This window comes from Myotis myotis, unplaced genomic scaffold (assembly GCF_014108235.1).
Source record: "Myotis myotis isolate mMyoMyo1 unplaced genomic scaffold, mMyoMyo1.p scaffold_m19_p_18, whole genome shotgun sequence".
In the NCBI taxonomy this organism is placed as follows: domain Eukaryota; kingdom Metazoa; phylum Chordata; class Mammalia; order Chiroptera; family Vespertilionidae; genus Myotis; species Myotis myotis.
Window position 1 is genome coordinate 35,436,736 of NW_023416322.1, and position 17,173 is coordinate 35,453,908.

Sequence of the window (17,173 nt, forward strand, 5' to 3'; positions counted from 1 at the left end):
CTTTACATTCATTTTATTCAGGGGAAAATCTGAAAAGTATGTATGTGCAGTGTCAATCAGTATAAATGTATTATGACTTCCCTACTTACGGGAGGGGACTGCTGATCATTGCTCTTGGTGATGGTCCACAAGGGTGTTTCTGAATGTGTCTCATTTCTAGATCCCCACTATGACTTCAGGAGCCCCAAACGAGTGAATGGCCCCTGGAGGGTTAACTGGCCCTGAAACCCGTGTCCAAAGGAGTCAAGTGAATGTAGCATTTACTCCATTTACTCAGAGACCTGCAGTGATTAACCCAGACAAACCTCTAATTCTTGATCCGGAGGAATTTTTCTCTTTGGGATGAAGAGAGCTCTGATGACAAGTGCTCCTCCTCTACAAGGACCTGGCTTCCAACCAGCTGGCGCGGAGGGGAGAGGAGCAGTCTGGTTGTGACCCTGATGTTCACTCTGCTATGTGAAGTGTCAGGTGGAACGCGCTAGGAAATGACATTTATTTAATTAGCCGGTGTCAGAGGTTTCTGCCTCTGAAAGGGCCAGATCTCCAGTGAGGGCCATGCCACTCCATTCTTGGGAAATGTCCCCTCCCATGCCCACTCATTTCCACTCTGGAGGTCTGTATGAAAGATGAATTGGTCTCTAATACATAATGTGTCTACTGATTTTCAGGTGTATTCAGGTATCCAAAGATGCCATTTGGTGACTCCCTTTGAGGATCCTGACCAGTAGAGTGCTGAAAACACAACTCAATATAACAAAAGTAAAAAAGCCACATGAATCAGAAAATTTACCCATTTTATTGATGCATGGCAATTGCTCTACATTTTACCATATTATGTAGAAAATACTGAAAATACAAGCTACTTTGTAAAACCAAAGACAAACATTGAATCCAAAGATAAACTATGTTTTACACAATGGACCCTTTTCCCCGTAGTTAGTATTAAATTTTAAATATCTATTTATTTTGTTAAAATGATTATTTTACATACTCCCTAAGTACATCTGCATTACAAACATAGCTCAGTAATTCTCAGAAACTGCTTCTAGAGGCTCATTGTCAAAGGAAGAGCGCGACCAGAAAAGGGAGGAAGCAACGAAAGTTTAAGTCGCACACGATAACTAGCATATCAAATACACTGAATAAAGTTGGAATTCCATTGCAATATCAAGGGTTCAAAGCAGAGATACTAACATTACATAGAATGTACATAGATGTACTGCTACATGTAGTGAGATTATTTTTCAAGCTGAATCAAAACCACACATTATATAAAGTTTAGCCACGAACAACCATGAAGACATGCTGCACCATCCATCAGTTAAAAACACAATCAAAATAGGAAGCAGGCTTGGGCCATTCCTGTCACTGGGAGGCAACTTCATTTCCTAACTTAAAACAGACCACCCTAACCAGTGGGTTTTTGCATAATGCTGCTGAAAAAAATGCCCGTGACTGGACTTGCCTGGCTGAGGGCCCTCAGGCTTCCCCGCTCCCCTGGAGGATGGTGGGTGGCAGACCGCCTGACATGGAGTACTTACTCCTGGGGCTGGGAGCTGAGCACTGACTGCAGGATCACCTCCTAGGAGCTATTAAGAACTCTGGAGTGATCAGGCTGCATTTAATTAACCCTTCCCCACCTTCTCTCTCACCCGGAAGGGGAGAAACAGGAAGTGCACTCCTGAGAGGGCCTACAGCCTTAACGTGGTCGGAGGCCAGGCCACCTCGACGCAGGCCAGCTGCTCGAACCCCAGGGACAGGATCGAAAGCCCCACGGAGCACACAGACATTCAGCAGACACAGGTGGGTTTTTACCTGGGTGGATCTGAAATGCCAACTGACAGACTGACTGAAAAGCTCTAGAATCCCTAAAGCCACACAATGCTAGTAAGGTGATTAAGGTAACAATACAAATCTTGGCATCGTCTTTTCCCGAATCTTTAAACGGTATCTACCTACTGGACTGGGGGCAGGAGTGGAGTGTTTTGTGGTTGTTTTCCTGCATCTTGTTTCTTACAAAAACAATTCCTACCTCTTGTAAAGAAAAGGAACACAAAAAAGTTTCCATGACAAACTAGCTCTGCCTTTGAAGCAAGAAACTCTGAATGGACTTGGCACAAAGGAGACATAGAGACCACACACGCCGACCAGAACACGAACGCACTAGTGACAGAAACGATACTAACTGCTTGGGTATCTTGGCCAGTAGAGTGCTGAAAACACGACGCAATATAATTTAAAATACACAGAAAGCGCCGACCGACACCTTCCCGGCAGGCTGTGCTGACTGCCCCTCCCGGAAGCCCAGACTCCTCACAAAGAAGAAACTCCAAATACCTTGACAGCTCCTCGGTGTTCGACCCCGAGCAGGGCTGGCTGCCCGGGCTCCATGAAATCCCCCATCTCCATCCTGCACCTCCCTACACCATCTCCACAAAGAACCCGTCTCAGACGTATCCCTCAACCGGCATTTTCTATTCAGATGGAACACTTCTGTGCCTTAGGGTTAACTCTCTTCCCCAAAATCTTCATGGGCAGGAACATCCCGTCCGCAGTCCCCTCTACTTGACCCAGATCCAGGCAGGAGCTGAGAGGACAAGGGCAGTTTCACAGTCGGAAGGGCCCTGAGAATATACGAGTTGGTAAAAAGGAACCTCAAAGCCCAGTGGCTTTGGTACTTTCTTAATATTCTTCGCTGCCACCAGGGGCATCACAAGACTGTTCGTAGTATGGGGACACGGTGAGAAATACAACAGGCTCTTTGGTATAAACACATCTGTCATATATTTTTTCAACAAGCAAATATTTTACTAGGAATGTCAGCTATCTGCAGGAAGGACTACCACACGGGAAAAGGGGGGCGGAATCTCATTCTCAAAGTGATTGCACATCCTTTTTGGAAAGAAGAAACAATGCATATGGAATACTGGCTTGACTCCCCTCACCTGCTTCCTGAACGCTCACAGGAGCAGGTAGCCACGCAGTGAGAGAGCCACGTGGGGAAATGCTTCTGTGAGAGCGAGGCTGAGCCGCCGGAATGGAGAGGGGGCAGAGGCGGCGGGAAAGGAGGACAGCTGCTATTTGAATGTTTCCGGGTCGGCAGGGAAACTGAGAACAATGCATTTACACAGCACAGCTACTAATCCTCTTCTATCAACCCAGTGACCAGCTTTGGGCTCCCGGGGGCTTGCTGGTCCATGCTAAGGCAAGCTCACTGTAAACTCTAGAACCACTACATTATCATATAAGGCACTACAATGGGGGAGGAAGAGAGAGGGGAGGGAGGGACACACACTGACCAGCTCCTCACCAGACACACCTGTGCAAAAACAATTCCAACGGTCTCCCCTCCTGGCAGGCTTCGCCCTGCGCTTTCAGCACTACAGTAATACGCTCTAAAGAATCGCAATTAGTTCACATACATTCCAACAAGTATCAGTTCATTTTGGTTTAAATACAATGGAGACACCAATTCCATCTCCCGGGTAACACTGGAGGATCAGGTACACACGAAATACACAATTCAAGTGTAATCACTACACATTTGATTACAAATAACATCTTGGGAGAGCAGGAAAAATTGCTTATTATATTTTTCTAATCAATATGTACATATTTAATTATGCAAAATATTAAAACACCACCATTACAAAACTTCTAAAATATTTTTAAATTCAGTAATAAATTTTTAAAATATTTTTTGCAATTCCTACATGCACTTATTGTATAAGTCTTAATAAGAGGGCATTCAGTCTGCTGCTGGCATACAAAGGAAGCTAGTCTAAAGTATAAAAGCTATACACAATGTTTTCATCTGGTCTCAGATTCTTTCGCCTTCTCCCCACATCAATCACAGAGAACAGAAGGGAGAGGTGAGGCGAGGAGAGAGAGAGGTGGATTATTGAAAATACTTACTAATCTTTAGGCGAAGCTCCTCGATGCCAGTAGCGCATAATACAAAGAGATTTTGCATATAATAAAACCACCACCACCATACAATAGCAACCACCTCAATGGCTTTTCCATAATAAAATTTGAGCTGAATCAGAGAACATTTTAAAAAATAATTTCAAAATAATGCACGGTGCTTCGTTTAAGAAGAACACCTGGTGCATTGTGTTTTCATGGCAGGCATGGATTCTCGCGCTGAGTTACCAGCCAACGGCGAGCTGCCTTTTTAACGCTACTTTGTAATGAACACAGAGCAATGAGAGAATCCCAATAGTAACTCAGAGCAGTACACAACCAGTTCTGCAGAAATAACAATTGCCCGTTAAGTTTATGACATGAAAACAAAACTAAAACACTGTAAATTTAAATATCTCACAGACAAAAGTAAAATTCTGAGGAGAAGTGCCTGATAGGAAAATAAGGACTTGTGAAAGCTACTCTTAAAATAGGCAATTAAGTCTTGGTTTTTAAACAAGCAAAAAGCAATGATTTTTTTTTTCTCACTAACAGACTCCAAGTCCTTCTATCAGCATTTTTCCTCTGACCAGTAACTACAATAAAACAAAAGTTAAATAAAGAGGGGCTTCACTTGTTTTTAAAAGCATTTATAGAAACAAAGTCAGAGAGAAAATATTTTTCGAAGGGTGACTTCAGAATGACCTCTCTCCCGTGGTCACTGCAGAAGATGGGCATCTGAACTCTTCCAAACACCAGAATGCTGTCGCAAAAATAAGGAATTAAAAACAGGCGGACTTGGGAGACTACAGCAATGCAGTCAACACTGAGACAGGTTCCCCAGAGAAAAACCTTCTGTCAGCGGGCCCTGCAGAGCGAGGGGCTGGCTAAGGAGTTTCAGGAGAGAGTAGGGGAGGAGCTGAGCATGGCCCATTCTGCAGAACTCAGGGCCAGAGAGGGACGCCACGGCCCCTCCTCCCTCATGCTCACCAACTACAAGTAGGAATACTGGCTGATCTTGGTAGGGCTCAGTGGGTATCCAGTGTAAATTGTTGAGCCTCGGGACGAGCCAATGTAGGACTGGGTGGCAAACTGGTGTTGGTACTGAGCAGGGGCCACACTGGCAGAGGTGAGGAGGCTGGGCCCCACACTGACAGGGACCTGGTGCACCAGAGTGCTGGGGTGGGTGGTATAGGCTGCAGCGTGCCTTGAGGAGCCCTGGGGGGAGAAGAGATGAGCAATGGAGCTGGTGGAGCCCAGTGCAGCAGCAGAGGTGGGGGCAGCGTACGTATACAGGTGAGGCTGACTTGGCAAGTGAGCAGGGGCTGGGGCCAGGTGTGGGTGCCCCGTCGAGTGTATCGGGCTGCCATGCTGGAAGGCGTAGGGGGCTTGGGAGAGCGGGGCCACGAACGCCTGCTGTCTGCGGGGGGCAGGGTTGCTGCTTCTCTCCTGCGAGGTTGGAGCTGACGATGACTGCTGGTTCTGGAAGGAGGAAGAAGGGAGTCAGGCATCTCAGTCACTGGTTCAGGGCACCGAAGACCAAGCTGAGAGTTGAGGTGTTAACTTCCGCTGCCGCTGGGCTGCCAGAGCGCTGACCTCCCAGAGGGCCGTGCTGTCAGGAGGCAGCCGTCCAGCCCTCTGCCTCCTGGCAGCACATCCTAGCCCAACCCAGGTGGCAGCGCCTTGCTCTTAAGCATGGCAGGAAGGCGGATCGGGAGTCAGGAGGGCTACCCACTCCTGCAAGGTAGTAACTGGTGGCTCAACTCACCCTAGTCTGGCGTCAGTGAGTCTGCATTTTTCCTAACCTTTCTTTCTTGGCAATGTTTTCTTTTGTTCTCCTCTAAGTTCTTCATCTCCCTCGTGAATTGTGGAGCCTAAAACACATGCACTAACTCGAATTCACATTTGCACTTACATGTGTGTGCTCTCTCTCACACATGCGTGCACACATACACACACACACATGCAGTTACATCCTCATATGTACACTTTCTCACTACTAGGGGACATCACACAGGCACCAGAATTTGAGCTGAGGAAGCGTGAATGCAGATAGAATAGTGACCCCTCCCTGTACCCTATCAGAGGCTCGGATGGGAGGAAAAGGCCCCAAACCCTGCACTCACACAACATGTAGGAGTAGAACTGGTGATAAGGTGGCCAGAAAGCTTTTCCCTGTCTCTTGCTTCAAGCAGTGTGAGGCTCATGTTATTTATGATCTGGGAGATGAAGCCGGAGAATCTGGTCTCAAAGCGTGTGGTAGTGCAGAACCAGACACGGACTAAAGCGCCTTAGGCTCCTTCTGCATTCCAGACATTTCTCTCATCTCCCAGGACAGACAGGACAGTCTGATGGAAACCCTGGGATGTGCATCCTGCACACACTTACACACGGATGAAGAGACAGCATGTGCGGATCTGACACGGGCCACAGAACACCACACCGTTTGACACAAAAGGAGCTTCATTGGGCTTTATTCAGCAGTCCAGCCAGAAGTGGGGTTCTCCAGAGAGTAACAACAGGGGGGGCCCCAAACAGAAGCCAGCAGCCCCTGGCGCTTACCTGGCTGAGGTTGAGTGGCTGTGCTGCGCTGGTCCCCCCGCGCTGCGCTCGGTACCCGGTGGGGGTGATACAGCATCCAGAGGACTGCCCACTCACCGAGGCCACGGGCTTGGTCTTAGTGCTCAGGAGACCTAAAAGAGGGCAGGCCTGCGTTAGGTACGAAGAGGCATGGCTCAGACATGGGCTGAGCCTCAGATGGCATCGCACAGCGTCATCAGTCCACGTCTGCCTGAGGCTTGCAGGAGTGAAGGTGTCAGGTGTATCTTATTTCCTGGTTCCATGGACACCGGCACACACACTCTATTCCCTTTCCCTCCTGCCTGCTCCAAAGCTCAGAAAGGGTCCTCACCATTCTCACTGCAGCAGATACTCTCTGACCTTCTACAGGTGTCAAGTAGGAACTGAAATACAAGCAAAGCCCAGTCCCTATCCCGAGGAACCTGGCTTTACGTAGGAAGGGAGTAAACAAGTGTAGAAAGGACGTGAAGCTGAGACAATGCTGGTGATAGCAGGACAGCTGAATATTCACAGGGTTGAAAGGAAGGCAACGTTATATCTGTGGGCACTCACTGTCTTCAAGTTCTAAGAAACTGCAGGGCAGCTGAGTAAGCAAGTTCACCTTCCAGCACTCTGCGTCCTCCTGTCCCCCCCCCCCCCCCCCAAACTGGGAGGCTGGAGCAGTGATTCAGTGACTGCGGAGCAGCCTGCATTCTTGGGACCCAACCGTGACCAGAGCTCCTCATCTTCTTGCTTGGGGCCTGGTGTCGGGAAGGTCTGCCTTGTCGACAATGGACAGTGGTCTATACCTAACGCGATACCCTCAGATTAGAGGCAGTACACTAATGCACACAGGACGGCACAGAGAGCTATGCTGACACCAGAAATGCACGCTCCCCTTCTTCAGGTGTAAGTTTCCACTGGAAAACAGCTGCCTAGTCAAGGACTACGTATCCCGGGCCCCCTTGCTCTGGGTGGCCTGAGTAGTTTTCACTATTTCTAGGGCTAAAGAGGTTAACAAATGTGTGTGTCTCTCCCTCTTTCTGACTGGATGCTGAGGAGGCCAAGCTCTGGTCCTTAACTCACCGCAGGCCTGCCAACCAGAAACACTTGTCTGGGAAGTCATGTGAGAAGGAAGCCTCCGTGTGTCGAGCCGGGGAACCCTGGGGCCTGGTACTGCAGTGAGCAGTACCCAAATCTGAACCAAGCCTACGCCCAGCATCTGACAGCAAAAAAGACGGAGGGATCAGGCTGATAATAAAGCCCACAAAGGACTGCTGCTATGACATTGGCAGAGAAAAGGACTAAAGTTCATGTTGTTTTCCAAAAACATTTTTGCAGTCATTTTTAATATTATCAGTTCCTGTCCACTTATAGATTGTCAAAATCAAATCACCTATGGCAAAACAACAACAAAACATTGCTAATTCTCCCTGCCACGTAACATATGTCTTGTCAACTTTCTCCCATCAACAGTGAGTGTATTTGTGAGACTACACATTCGTTTTTATCTTAATCCAAGCAAAATAAACACAGGAAGAGAAACTGACGGCCAAAATTAATTTCACCACACAAGGAACTAGTTTCTGAATGAAGTAATCTGTAAGGAAATCTATGCACGGTCTCCACCACTGGCACAAGTAAACGATAGCAAAATGTGAAGGATACACGCATCAAAGGAGAACCCAACTCCAGCTGGAGACACTCACCCGAGGCCTGGGTTGCTACAGTGCAGTCACCAAGCTGCGTCTTCAGCGGAGGCACAATGATGGTGCGGGTGCCAGCGCCCTCGCCCACGCCTCTGCCCGGCCCCTCCACAAGGGGCCCGCTATTGCCCCGGAGAGCGCTCAAGTTCTCGGTGGAGTACGGGCTGCTCAGGGAAGAGTCCGAGTCGGGAGAGTCATTGACAGTGACGTAGCTGATGACATTGGACCTTGCCTTCAGGCCAGAGCTGAGGAGGAGAAAATACACATTCAGCCTCCTTCTAGCCATGTTTCTTTGATGGTCTCTGGTCCTCCCATGGTAACGATGATGATGATGACGACGACAATGACAGTGACAATGGTAATAATAATAGCAGCAGCAAACTTCTGAAGGACTGTTCTTACCCTCTACATACATCCCACTGAATACTCGGAACACTTCTATGAAGTAGCTACTATTATCCTTATTTTGAAGATGAGGAAACTGAGGCATAGGAAAAAGAAGAAACTTGACCAAGGGCACACAGTGATCAGACAGGATTCAGACCCAGGACAGAATGACTCCAGAGTACACGCCTCTAACAACGATTCATGTTGCCTCAGCCGTTCCCATTCCCACTTGCCTGAAGCCAACAGTTTATAGCCAAGGGTAGCAGCCACCAAGACAGTGAACCATTCACCCCTCTTACCTATTGGGCTTGTATTTGTTGTCCTCTTCCTCGTCGGTGTCACTGCGGATAGTGATGACACTCACAGGAGGGCTGGGAGTATCTGGAATGATGATTGGCTGATGCTGATCTTGGACAGGGACTAGGGAATTATAGGAAGATGTGGTACGGAGGGGACTGCTCCCAACCAGGGAATAGACTTGAGAAGGCAGAACATCCAGAGAAGACCTGTAGGAAAAGATCGGAAGAAAGACCATTCAGTTCTTGGCCCCCAAAACTGTGTACAATCTTTTTTCCAAAACTCTCCAATTTGCTCTTTGGTTCCTTTTTACCTAATCATTAAGCCAATACACTTAACTATAAAAGTTCCAATAAAAAATAAACTAGCCACTCTAGCCAGGGTTTCCAGGTACAAGCACACCAAAATACAACATAAATCTTATTTTTACATGCGCTTTACCCCAGGTTAACTTTCCCTCTGTAAAGTGGGCAGAAGAAAACCAGACTGCAGCCTCAAGGCCAGGGTCACAGGTGGCAGCAGAGAGAAGGGATCAGCACAGCCAGGACCACCTGGTGCGCACGCCCAGAGGAGAGGGTAGCTCCTCCTCGGCCTGGCAGCACTCGCTGCCTCATTCCAAAGTGTCCACACACAACACGCTACGTGCGGGGCAACATCGCTCCCAAACTGGCCCCGCTGAACTCCCAGCTCCAGCGAGACTTACTTAGAGGAGCCCGGAGCCGACTGCTTGTTCTTCTTTGAAGGCAGGGAACTGGATTGTTGTTGTCTGACGACGTGGGCAACGCCAACATTCAGGGGCTGCGCAGTGGCCAGTGTCACATGGCTGGTGAGCAAGGACGGCGGCTGCATGACGGTGCTGTACTGGCTGCCATGCGAGTGGGCACTCCTGCATCCACGGGAAGAGATGGAGAAGAGTGAATGCCCCCAAACACTGCAGACCAGGGCCAAAGAGCCCAAAGGAGCTGCATTGGATTGGTCATGTGACACGTGGACCACAAGGCTGTAGGCTTTCCCTGGAGGGTTCCTAATTGTATCAGACTTCCTTTAAATCTTAAGTCCACGATTCCTGACTTAGCACCCATTATTTTCCTGTATTCAAAGTCTGCTTAAACTCCATCTCCTAGTCTAATATGGGTTCTCCTCTTGAAGGATTTCAAACAGAGATAAATCTCTCCGTTCCTTCATTTTTTCCCCAGTCGCCCCAAATCACCAGGTGCCCCTGCCCTGGGGGACCTGCCCTTGCACATCTCCCAGAGAGGAACGCAGGGCACTTGCCTCCAGTCTGCGAGCTGCTGGCCTCCGCCCATGGCCTCTGGGATCACTGCCGTGGGCTGGACGGAGTTGTGCAGAGCTACCCCAGGCAACTGTTGCCAAGTTGAAGGCAGGAGGATCTGTTGGGTTCCTCCGGGCCAAGCCTGCTGCAAGGAAACACACAGAAAGATCCAGACTGGACTCATTCTCGGCTTTCTCTTTGTGTTTTTTTAGATGAAAGAAAAATTCACATCTTAAAAGAAGTCACTTGTAGATTATTAACTTGCAGAGATTAAAAAAGAAAGATCAGAGGGGCTCAAGGTTATATGTCTTACGTTTAGGAAAGAGAACATGCTGCTTTCTCTCGGCAACCTCCACAACCTGACCCTGGTTAGAGACTCTATTGTATGTACTCTAGAGCAGTGGTTCTCAACCTTCTGAATGCCGCGACCCTTTAATACGGTTCCTCATGTTGTGGTGACCCCCAACCATAAAATTATTTTCGTTGCTACTTCATAACTGTAATTTTGCTACTGTTATGAATCATCATGTAAATATCTGACATGCAGAATGTATTTTCAGGGGTCGCGACCCACAGGTTGATAACCACTGCTCTAGAGCAAAGGGGTCTGGAAGTTCAGAGGTCAACTCTGGTTCAGTGCTGGAGTACTGTTTGTGCAGAGATTTAAAGAACATCCCAGAAAGTATTAAGATGGCTCCCTTGAGATTCAAAATAGGAATGCAAATTTTTAGCACCAATCAGATAAGACTTCAGATCCTTCAAACCCATAAAACAAAGGGGAGAACTGTTCCTTTTTTGAAAAGGTAGTACTTGGAGAATGGAGCCAGATGTGGATGACTGAAGGCCAAAATCCTTTGGCAATCGAGCTGGTGCCAGCAAGAGAAAGCTGGCTCCATCATTTATAGCTATTTAGTAGAATTTTAAAATAAGGCAGTAAGTAGAATATTTATGAAACAGATGCAGAGAGCACCATATTTTGTTTTACAGTTACCTAAAACATATTGTTTTATGTATCATTTGTGGAAACATATTTCAACATAAAACTAATCACTACAAGAAAATATATCATTTCTAGTTTTTCACAAGCCATGTCACTTGAAATAGACAGCAACAGATATGTTGTCTGTATTTCTTACAGAAATTCTGGCATTTTCTAAAAAAAATACCAACAGATTTGAAAGTTTCTTTTTAAAACCTGAAGTCTACAGTACTACAATCACCTACAGTGCTTAGGTACATATGGTTCTATTTCTTGCATTTCAAACTGCAAGGCCATCAGACACTGTTTGAAAAATACTTCTGCAAGTAACAGATCCACTTGTTACAAATACTGGTTCCAAACAAGAAGCCTTCAAAGCAGAGAAACTGCAAACATGTCTGCTACCATAAGCAGAATTTAAAACAAAACAAAAAAATAAGAAAGTATGTTAAGTCACACCATGCGTCTTTCCATAAGCCAACACCTGCACGAGACAAAGCATGTAGTTTAATACAAAGCAAGAAATAACATTCCAACGCGAGGCAGAAATCTGGCGTTCCAAGCGACGAAACTGTTTTGACAGAAGAAGAACAAAAATAAGCGAAGCTTAGCAAACGGCCAGTGCAAACTTAAGAGAAGCGGAGAGGAGAAATGTCAACTACCTTCCCAACGTAGACCCTACAGGTGAGCAATCCAGACCGGTGGCTTGGATCAGTCCAGTTGGAAATATATCTGACTTCCTTGCACTTAGGTGTTATGCTTATGATATAATTAATCTGGAGGCGATAAAGGGCTTTTTAAACTGAAAAACAAACACATTCCAACAACCAAAGTATGTTTTTGGAAGTGCTTTCACTCAGACGAGTCCTTGAGAAACAAGAGAACTTGAAGCCTCTCTGAAGGGCTGCAGAAGTATCTGGACTCCTGGTATCAGTTAAGTTTTAAGTGCTTGCCTGCTTTTAAATGTCAAAGTAATGAAATGATGGACGTCCAATAAATAATTCTAACTCTCCCAAACAACACATAAAAAAAACACTCTTAAAGTTACAAATCCTGAAATACTCCTCAAAGTGCTGTTTGTATGTTCTTCCTCTCTCTAAGCCCCGTACTACTACATTCACAGCTGTATTTAATAAGTTTTCCTCAGAATTCTTAGTAACAAATCTTGTATCTGCATAAAATTTTTGATCCATATTTTCACCTTTGTATAAAGACTTCTTTGTAAAAGAATTTATCCATAAACCCCTAAAAATGAGTTCACCTTTATTTCAATCAACAAATACGATCTACAGTGATTCTAAGGCAATATCTTTCAATGGAAGATATAAACTGCCACTGATCGTGAGTGGCAAAAAGAGGAAAGTTAATAGCAACGGATGAAGCAATAAATTGAGAGCATCTTAAACATGTCTACAGCACAAAAGTTTTAGAAGCTTAAAACAGCAAATAAAGAAGGATGCTAACTTGCAAGCAGTTCAGATTTTGGCCACCTGGGTGCCTGCAGCAGAGCCACACTAACAGCCATTTCTTCCCTCTCAAGGAGCAGAGGTAAAAGACTGGGCAGAAGACAGAGGGTGCTGGGCTCTTCTGAGCTACACCAAGAGCCTTTCCCACACTAGGCTGGCAAAGAGTCAGGGCCTGGCTCCTGACAGAGCCACACGGGACCCCAAAGTCAAACGGCACCTCAGCAAATGGGGAGGAAAACAATGAGACATTAAAGATGCAGCGAGAACACAGCCACAAGATGGCACATGCTTCCATGCCCCCTCTGCAAAGACCAAGTTGAAAATGTTTTTGAAAAAATGAGAAAACAGAACAAAAATGAAAAAAATAAAAAAGAAAGAAACCAAAGAAAACAAAAACTCCGTTAGTAACAATCAAGTGAGGGAATTACCAGTACAGCAGCGGTCTGTTCAACCAGCGCCGGCCGGCCGGCTGCGCAGCTCAGAGTAAAGGGCACCGCATACTGCGGTGTGATGGTGGCTACTTGAGGGTGGAGAGTTGCTACCATTAGTGGTGTACAGCTTCCCTGAAACGTAGATTAGGCAGGTGAGTGAAACAAACATGGAGGCAGGTTATCTGGATTCAGCAGGGCTCTCATTCCCCCCAAGTTATTACCAACAATAAGCAGTAATTCATTTCCTATCACCTGGAACGCACATACCAAACACAACTTTCCCCTTCAACTCTGCTCAGCAGGGGCCCACTGGGTCAAAGGTCAATGGCCTAAAGCAAAAAAGTATAGGCATCCTTCTTGGGCCAGATTCAGAGGGTCAGTTCTACCAAACTCAGTTCAAGTCCTGGTCACAAATTAGGGGGCTGGGATTTCAGAATTGCCCATGTGTCGTGGGCCATAAACATTTACACACAGAATGGAAAGTATATATACTATTGTCGCTTGTACGAATACTCTATGACTTTCTTGACCTCTTAGTTGTGAGTTCAGAAGCAGGTATAAAGACTCAAAGCTCGCTACAGGCCAGCGAGGCACAGGGAATAAAGGCATGTGATGCTTGAAGAGGCGTCTCATATATCCAGCCTCTCAATTGTGGAGAAATTCTGCAAGAGGGACCAAAGGGGACGCCAGGGAGCAAAAGGGGAGCCTTTCATTTTTAGAATCACAATGTTGTTACACGTGTACTGACCTCTAAAAGCGCCCATGGAAAAAATTAACTTCATCTCACAGAATGAGGGTATATTTACTCAAAAGACAATTTCTCCAAGTCTGGCCATTTGTCCCTGCAAGTCTAAGGCAGATGTTGGCAGAGGTGGGATGAGTACACTGTTCCATTGTAGATGTTTCGCTTCAAGTCCACTGAATCATGGCCAAGAAAGATCTTACACTCAAAGCAAACACCATTTTGTAGGACAAAATACCTGATTCTCAACAGTGCTTCAGGACACAGATGCACGCGACTCTGGCTCTTACCTGCGTGAGCACTCCCGACGGGATCTGCAGTGGTTGAGCCGCTGGCGCCTGGGGGACAATCGGCACAGCGTTATCCATCCTCACAGGGAACCCAGAATGCTTTGTCGTGGCCTGTAGTCCAGCTGCGGAAAACAGCATCACAGTTAAACTGCTTTGCTAGGTCTGGGGCTATTGTTTACTTACTGGGGGTATAGGGTGTTTGTTTTCAGCTTTTCTGTTCGAATAATCTGCCACTTAAGTTTTAGTTCTAAATCTACACACTTAAGACAAAGTAGATTCATGGAAGTCTGGGGTGTTAAGGAAAGGGAGACATGGTCCCTTCAGGTGGGATTAATGAAAAGATGTCTGATACACGGAAGGCTGATTTAAGGGAATTCTGAAATATCTTTTATCCTACAAAACTTAAAGCACAACACCCATCCCATTCTCATTAACAAACAGTATAGGTAGAAACAAAAAACCTTCCACTTAGTAAATCTCATCCACTCGGGGGGAAAAAAGACATGTTCTTAAAATGTAATCAATTAAAAAGCACAGACTTAAATAAAATATAATGATAACTTTAGGTTAAATTAGATAAGAAAAATATTATGAAAAGCTCAATAATTTATCAAGTAAATTAACCTTTTGTTCAGGGTATTTTAGGGGGACATTTTACTCCACTCCTCAAAACAACCACCTAGTTCACAAATTAGTCCAATATTTTTTCTTTAACCAATGTGTGAATTAAATTATGCCCAAAATAAAAATACTTAAAAGGTAGACCTGTGGGTTTACAGAAACCCTTTTTTCTACTCTTTTAGAAATCTGACAGATTTCTAACAAGGCCCTTTTGTAGCTTGGACAGCTAGGAAAATCAAGAACTTTGAGCTGCCTTTAAAACCATGTCTCACTTATCTTTCTATTCATTATGCTCTGGCACAAATGCTGAATAAATGTTTCCTACAAACAAGAGTATCTCATTCTGGGGGAAAGAGGGGCTCAAGATGGTCTCCCTTTGCCGAGTTGAGAGAGAGCCGTCACAGCTTTCTTTTAAACCTACCCTCTCAAAACAATCAGTGGAGGGAACTGACGTTTCTGTCAGGCCTCTAGCTCATTCATGCCTTCAGATTTGTTAAGTAAGAATGCAAACACTTTAATTAGATCCTCCGTCAGTGGTATTTTTTAAGCTATCACCAATTAATTTTTCTCAATATTACTATGGAGGTAGCCAATGAACATAACTCTAATACTGCTGCTTACAGCAAGTTGTCGTTGGATTTCATTTCAGTAATTTCCAACTAATTTAGTAACAAACTGTCATAGAGAGAAACATAAACACAACATGCAACGTAAGAGGGACTAGCAAAAATGGTAATTAAAACACTCTAATAACTTTTTTAAAAGGACACACGCCTAACGACAAAACAATGTTATTGTAATAGCCTCCTACAAATTAGTAGACAGTAAGGAGGCAAAACTCAGGAAGAAATGGTCACTACAGAAGATCATGCATGTGTCCCAGGATGACGAAGTAAAAGGCGACAAAAACTGCAGAATAAAAGTTTCCACTGAGCAAAATGTGCATCTATTTTGGTCCACTAGAGTAGTACAGAAAGTAGTATTTATAGTACTGACCTACAACTGTGACTCTAGGTATTGCAATAGTAACTTAGGCTAAGCCACAGAAGTCAAGCTAGTTTCAGGAAACCCAAGTGGAAACAAAGAAGTTAATAAAAGGCAATACTTTTGGAAGGTTCTTCCCTGAACTAAGAAGGATTAAAACTGTATTTTGTGTTTTATTTTTGTGGAGCACAGCCCTTTAAATAAAAAACCACGGAGTCTGGAAAGAAGAGTAGAGCTATCTAATCCTGGGGGTCCATTTCTCCTCTGAGTATAGGCATCTTGCAAAAGAGCAGATGGTGAAGGAAAAGTAGACAGCCTGGAATAAACAGAACTGCCCGGCAGAAACCAGCACATGGCTGTGGCTGGCAAACCAACGGACATCTCTGTACCGCTATTTGAGTTTAAATACTGAGAGGTTGTATAGAGTAATACCGCAAAACTCATAAGCTATGAATCCACAGCCTGGGTTCAAACTGTGGTTCTACCACTGACTAGTTAGAAAAAATTGGGCAGCTGAGGGAATCATGATCAACTTTCTCATCTATAAATTGGGCATGATGTTACCCACCTCCTAGGGTTGTTGGTGAGAATGAATTAGCACATGGAAAAGCACTCAGAATACTAACTGGCATGTGGTAACACATTTCAGCTTTCATCACCACCATTACCTTAATTTAAAAACTCCCTTTCATTTGGAAATTTTAAAATGTGCTCTACCTACTTCTCGGGTGACTTAGACTTCCCAAATGGGGAAAATTTCTCCAGAGTTTATACTTTCTTAATTATATCAAGAGTGGTGATACTGCTTTAGCCCTGTACCTCTTCAGCTGACATTTTGTTTTGTTAAAGGAACTAAAAAGGTCGCGTACCTCATCTCTTAACTAGTATCTGAGAAGAAGCAAAAAAGCTGGGAGTCCCACATTGGAAAGTTGTTCCAATGAAACTCAACCTGGAAAAGGTGAGGGGGCGGGGAGTGGCTATTTGCTAAATTCAGTAGCGGAACCACTCAGCATATAACAACCCAAAGGACAGAATGTACTATTGCGAAGCACGCGCAGGGAACAATTGGGTAAGTGAGGCTAAATTTGCATTTACGGGTTTTGAATCTGCTCCTCCGCTTTCCCTGGGGTTTCTCCCCAGTTTACATCACTATCGCTCTCCTCTCCTCCCGGGAATCTCTCAGTCTCCCCTAGCCCCTCTTTTCCTTCTGCTTGCTCCGACTCTGTCAGAAACCAAACAAACAAAGAAGTCACAGTCAGTCAGTAACTGAAGTAAAAAGATAAAAGTGCTACCTGCTCCTATGGAAAGTGCTATGAGAAGCCTGAGTCCTGGCTTATTCCCACAGGTACTGACACTGACTTTCTAATGGGAAAGTCACTGTGTGTCGTCAGGAAACATCCTTAAAAAACCCTAACCTTTGGCCCTGGCCGGTTTGGCTAAGTGGTTAGAGTGTCAGCCCGTGGAATGAAGGGTCCTAGGTTCGATTTCTGGTCAAGGGCACATGCCTCAGTTGCAGGCTCATCCCCAGCCCC

General features: G+C 45.5%; 1 protein-coding gene across 4 annotated transcripts in view; it reads right to left on the bottom strand.

The window, feature by feature from the left end:
* Positions 1-775: 775 nt before the first annotated feature.
* The window catches only part of HIPK1 (homeodomain interacting protein kinase 1), a 52,167-nt gene continuing 35,769 nt past the window's right edge, over positions 776-17,173 (bottom strand). For 2 of the 4 annotated variants that reach the window (XM_036342319.1, XM_036342315.1), the window contains exons 9-16: positions 14,037-14,158; positions 13,002-13,136; positions 10,131-10,273; positions 9,559-9,741; positions 8,858-9,064; positions 8,175-8,416; positions 6,469-6,599; positions 776-5,388 (exon numbers count right to left, since the gene is read on the bottom strand). In XM_036342319.1, coding sequence (XP_036198212.1) covers positions 4,900-5,388; positions 6,469-6,599; positions 8,175-8,416; positions 8,858-9,064; positions 9,559-9,741; positions 10,131-10,273; positions 13,002-13,136; positions 14,037-14,158 — 1,652 coding nt within the window. In that variant the 3' untranslated portion in view covers positions 776-4,899. Of the gene's footprint in view, positions 5,389-5,674; positions 5,781-6,468; positions 6,600-8,174; positions 8,417-8,857; positions 9,065-9,558; positions 9,742-10,130; positions 10,274-13,001; positions 13,137-14,036; positions 14,159-17,173 lie in introns of those variants that run through there. The other 2 variants (XM_036342317.1, XM_036342318.1) reach the window with 2 other exon arrangements.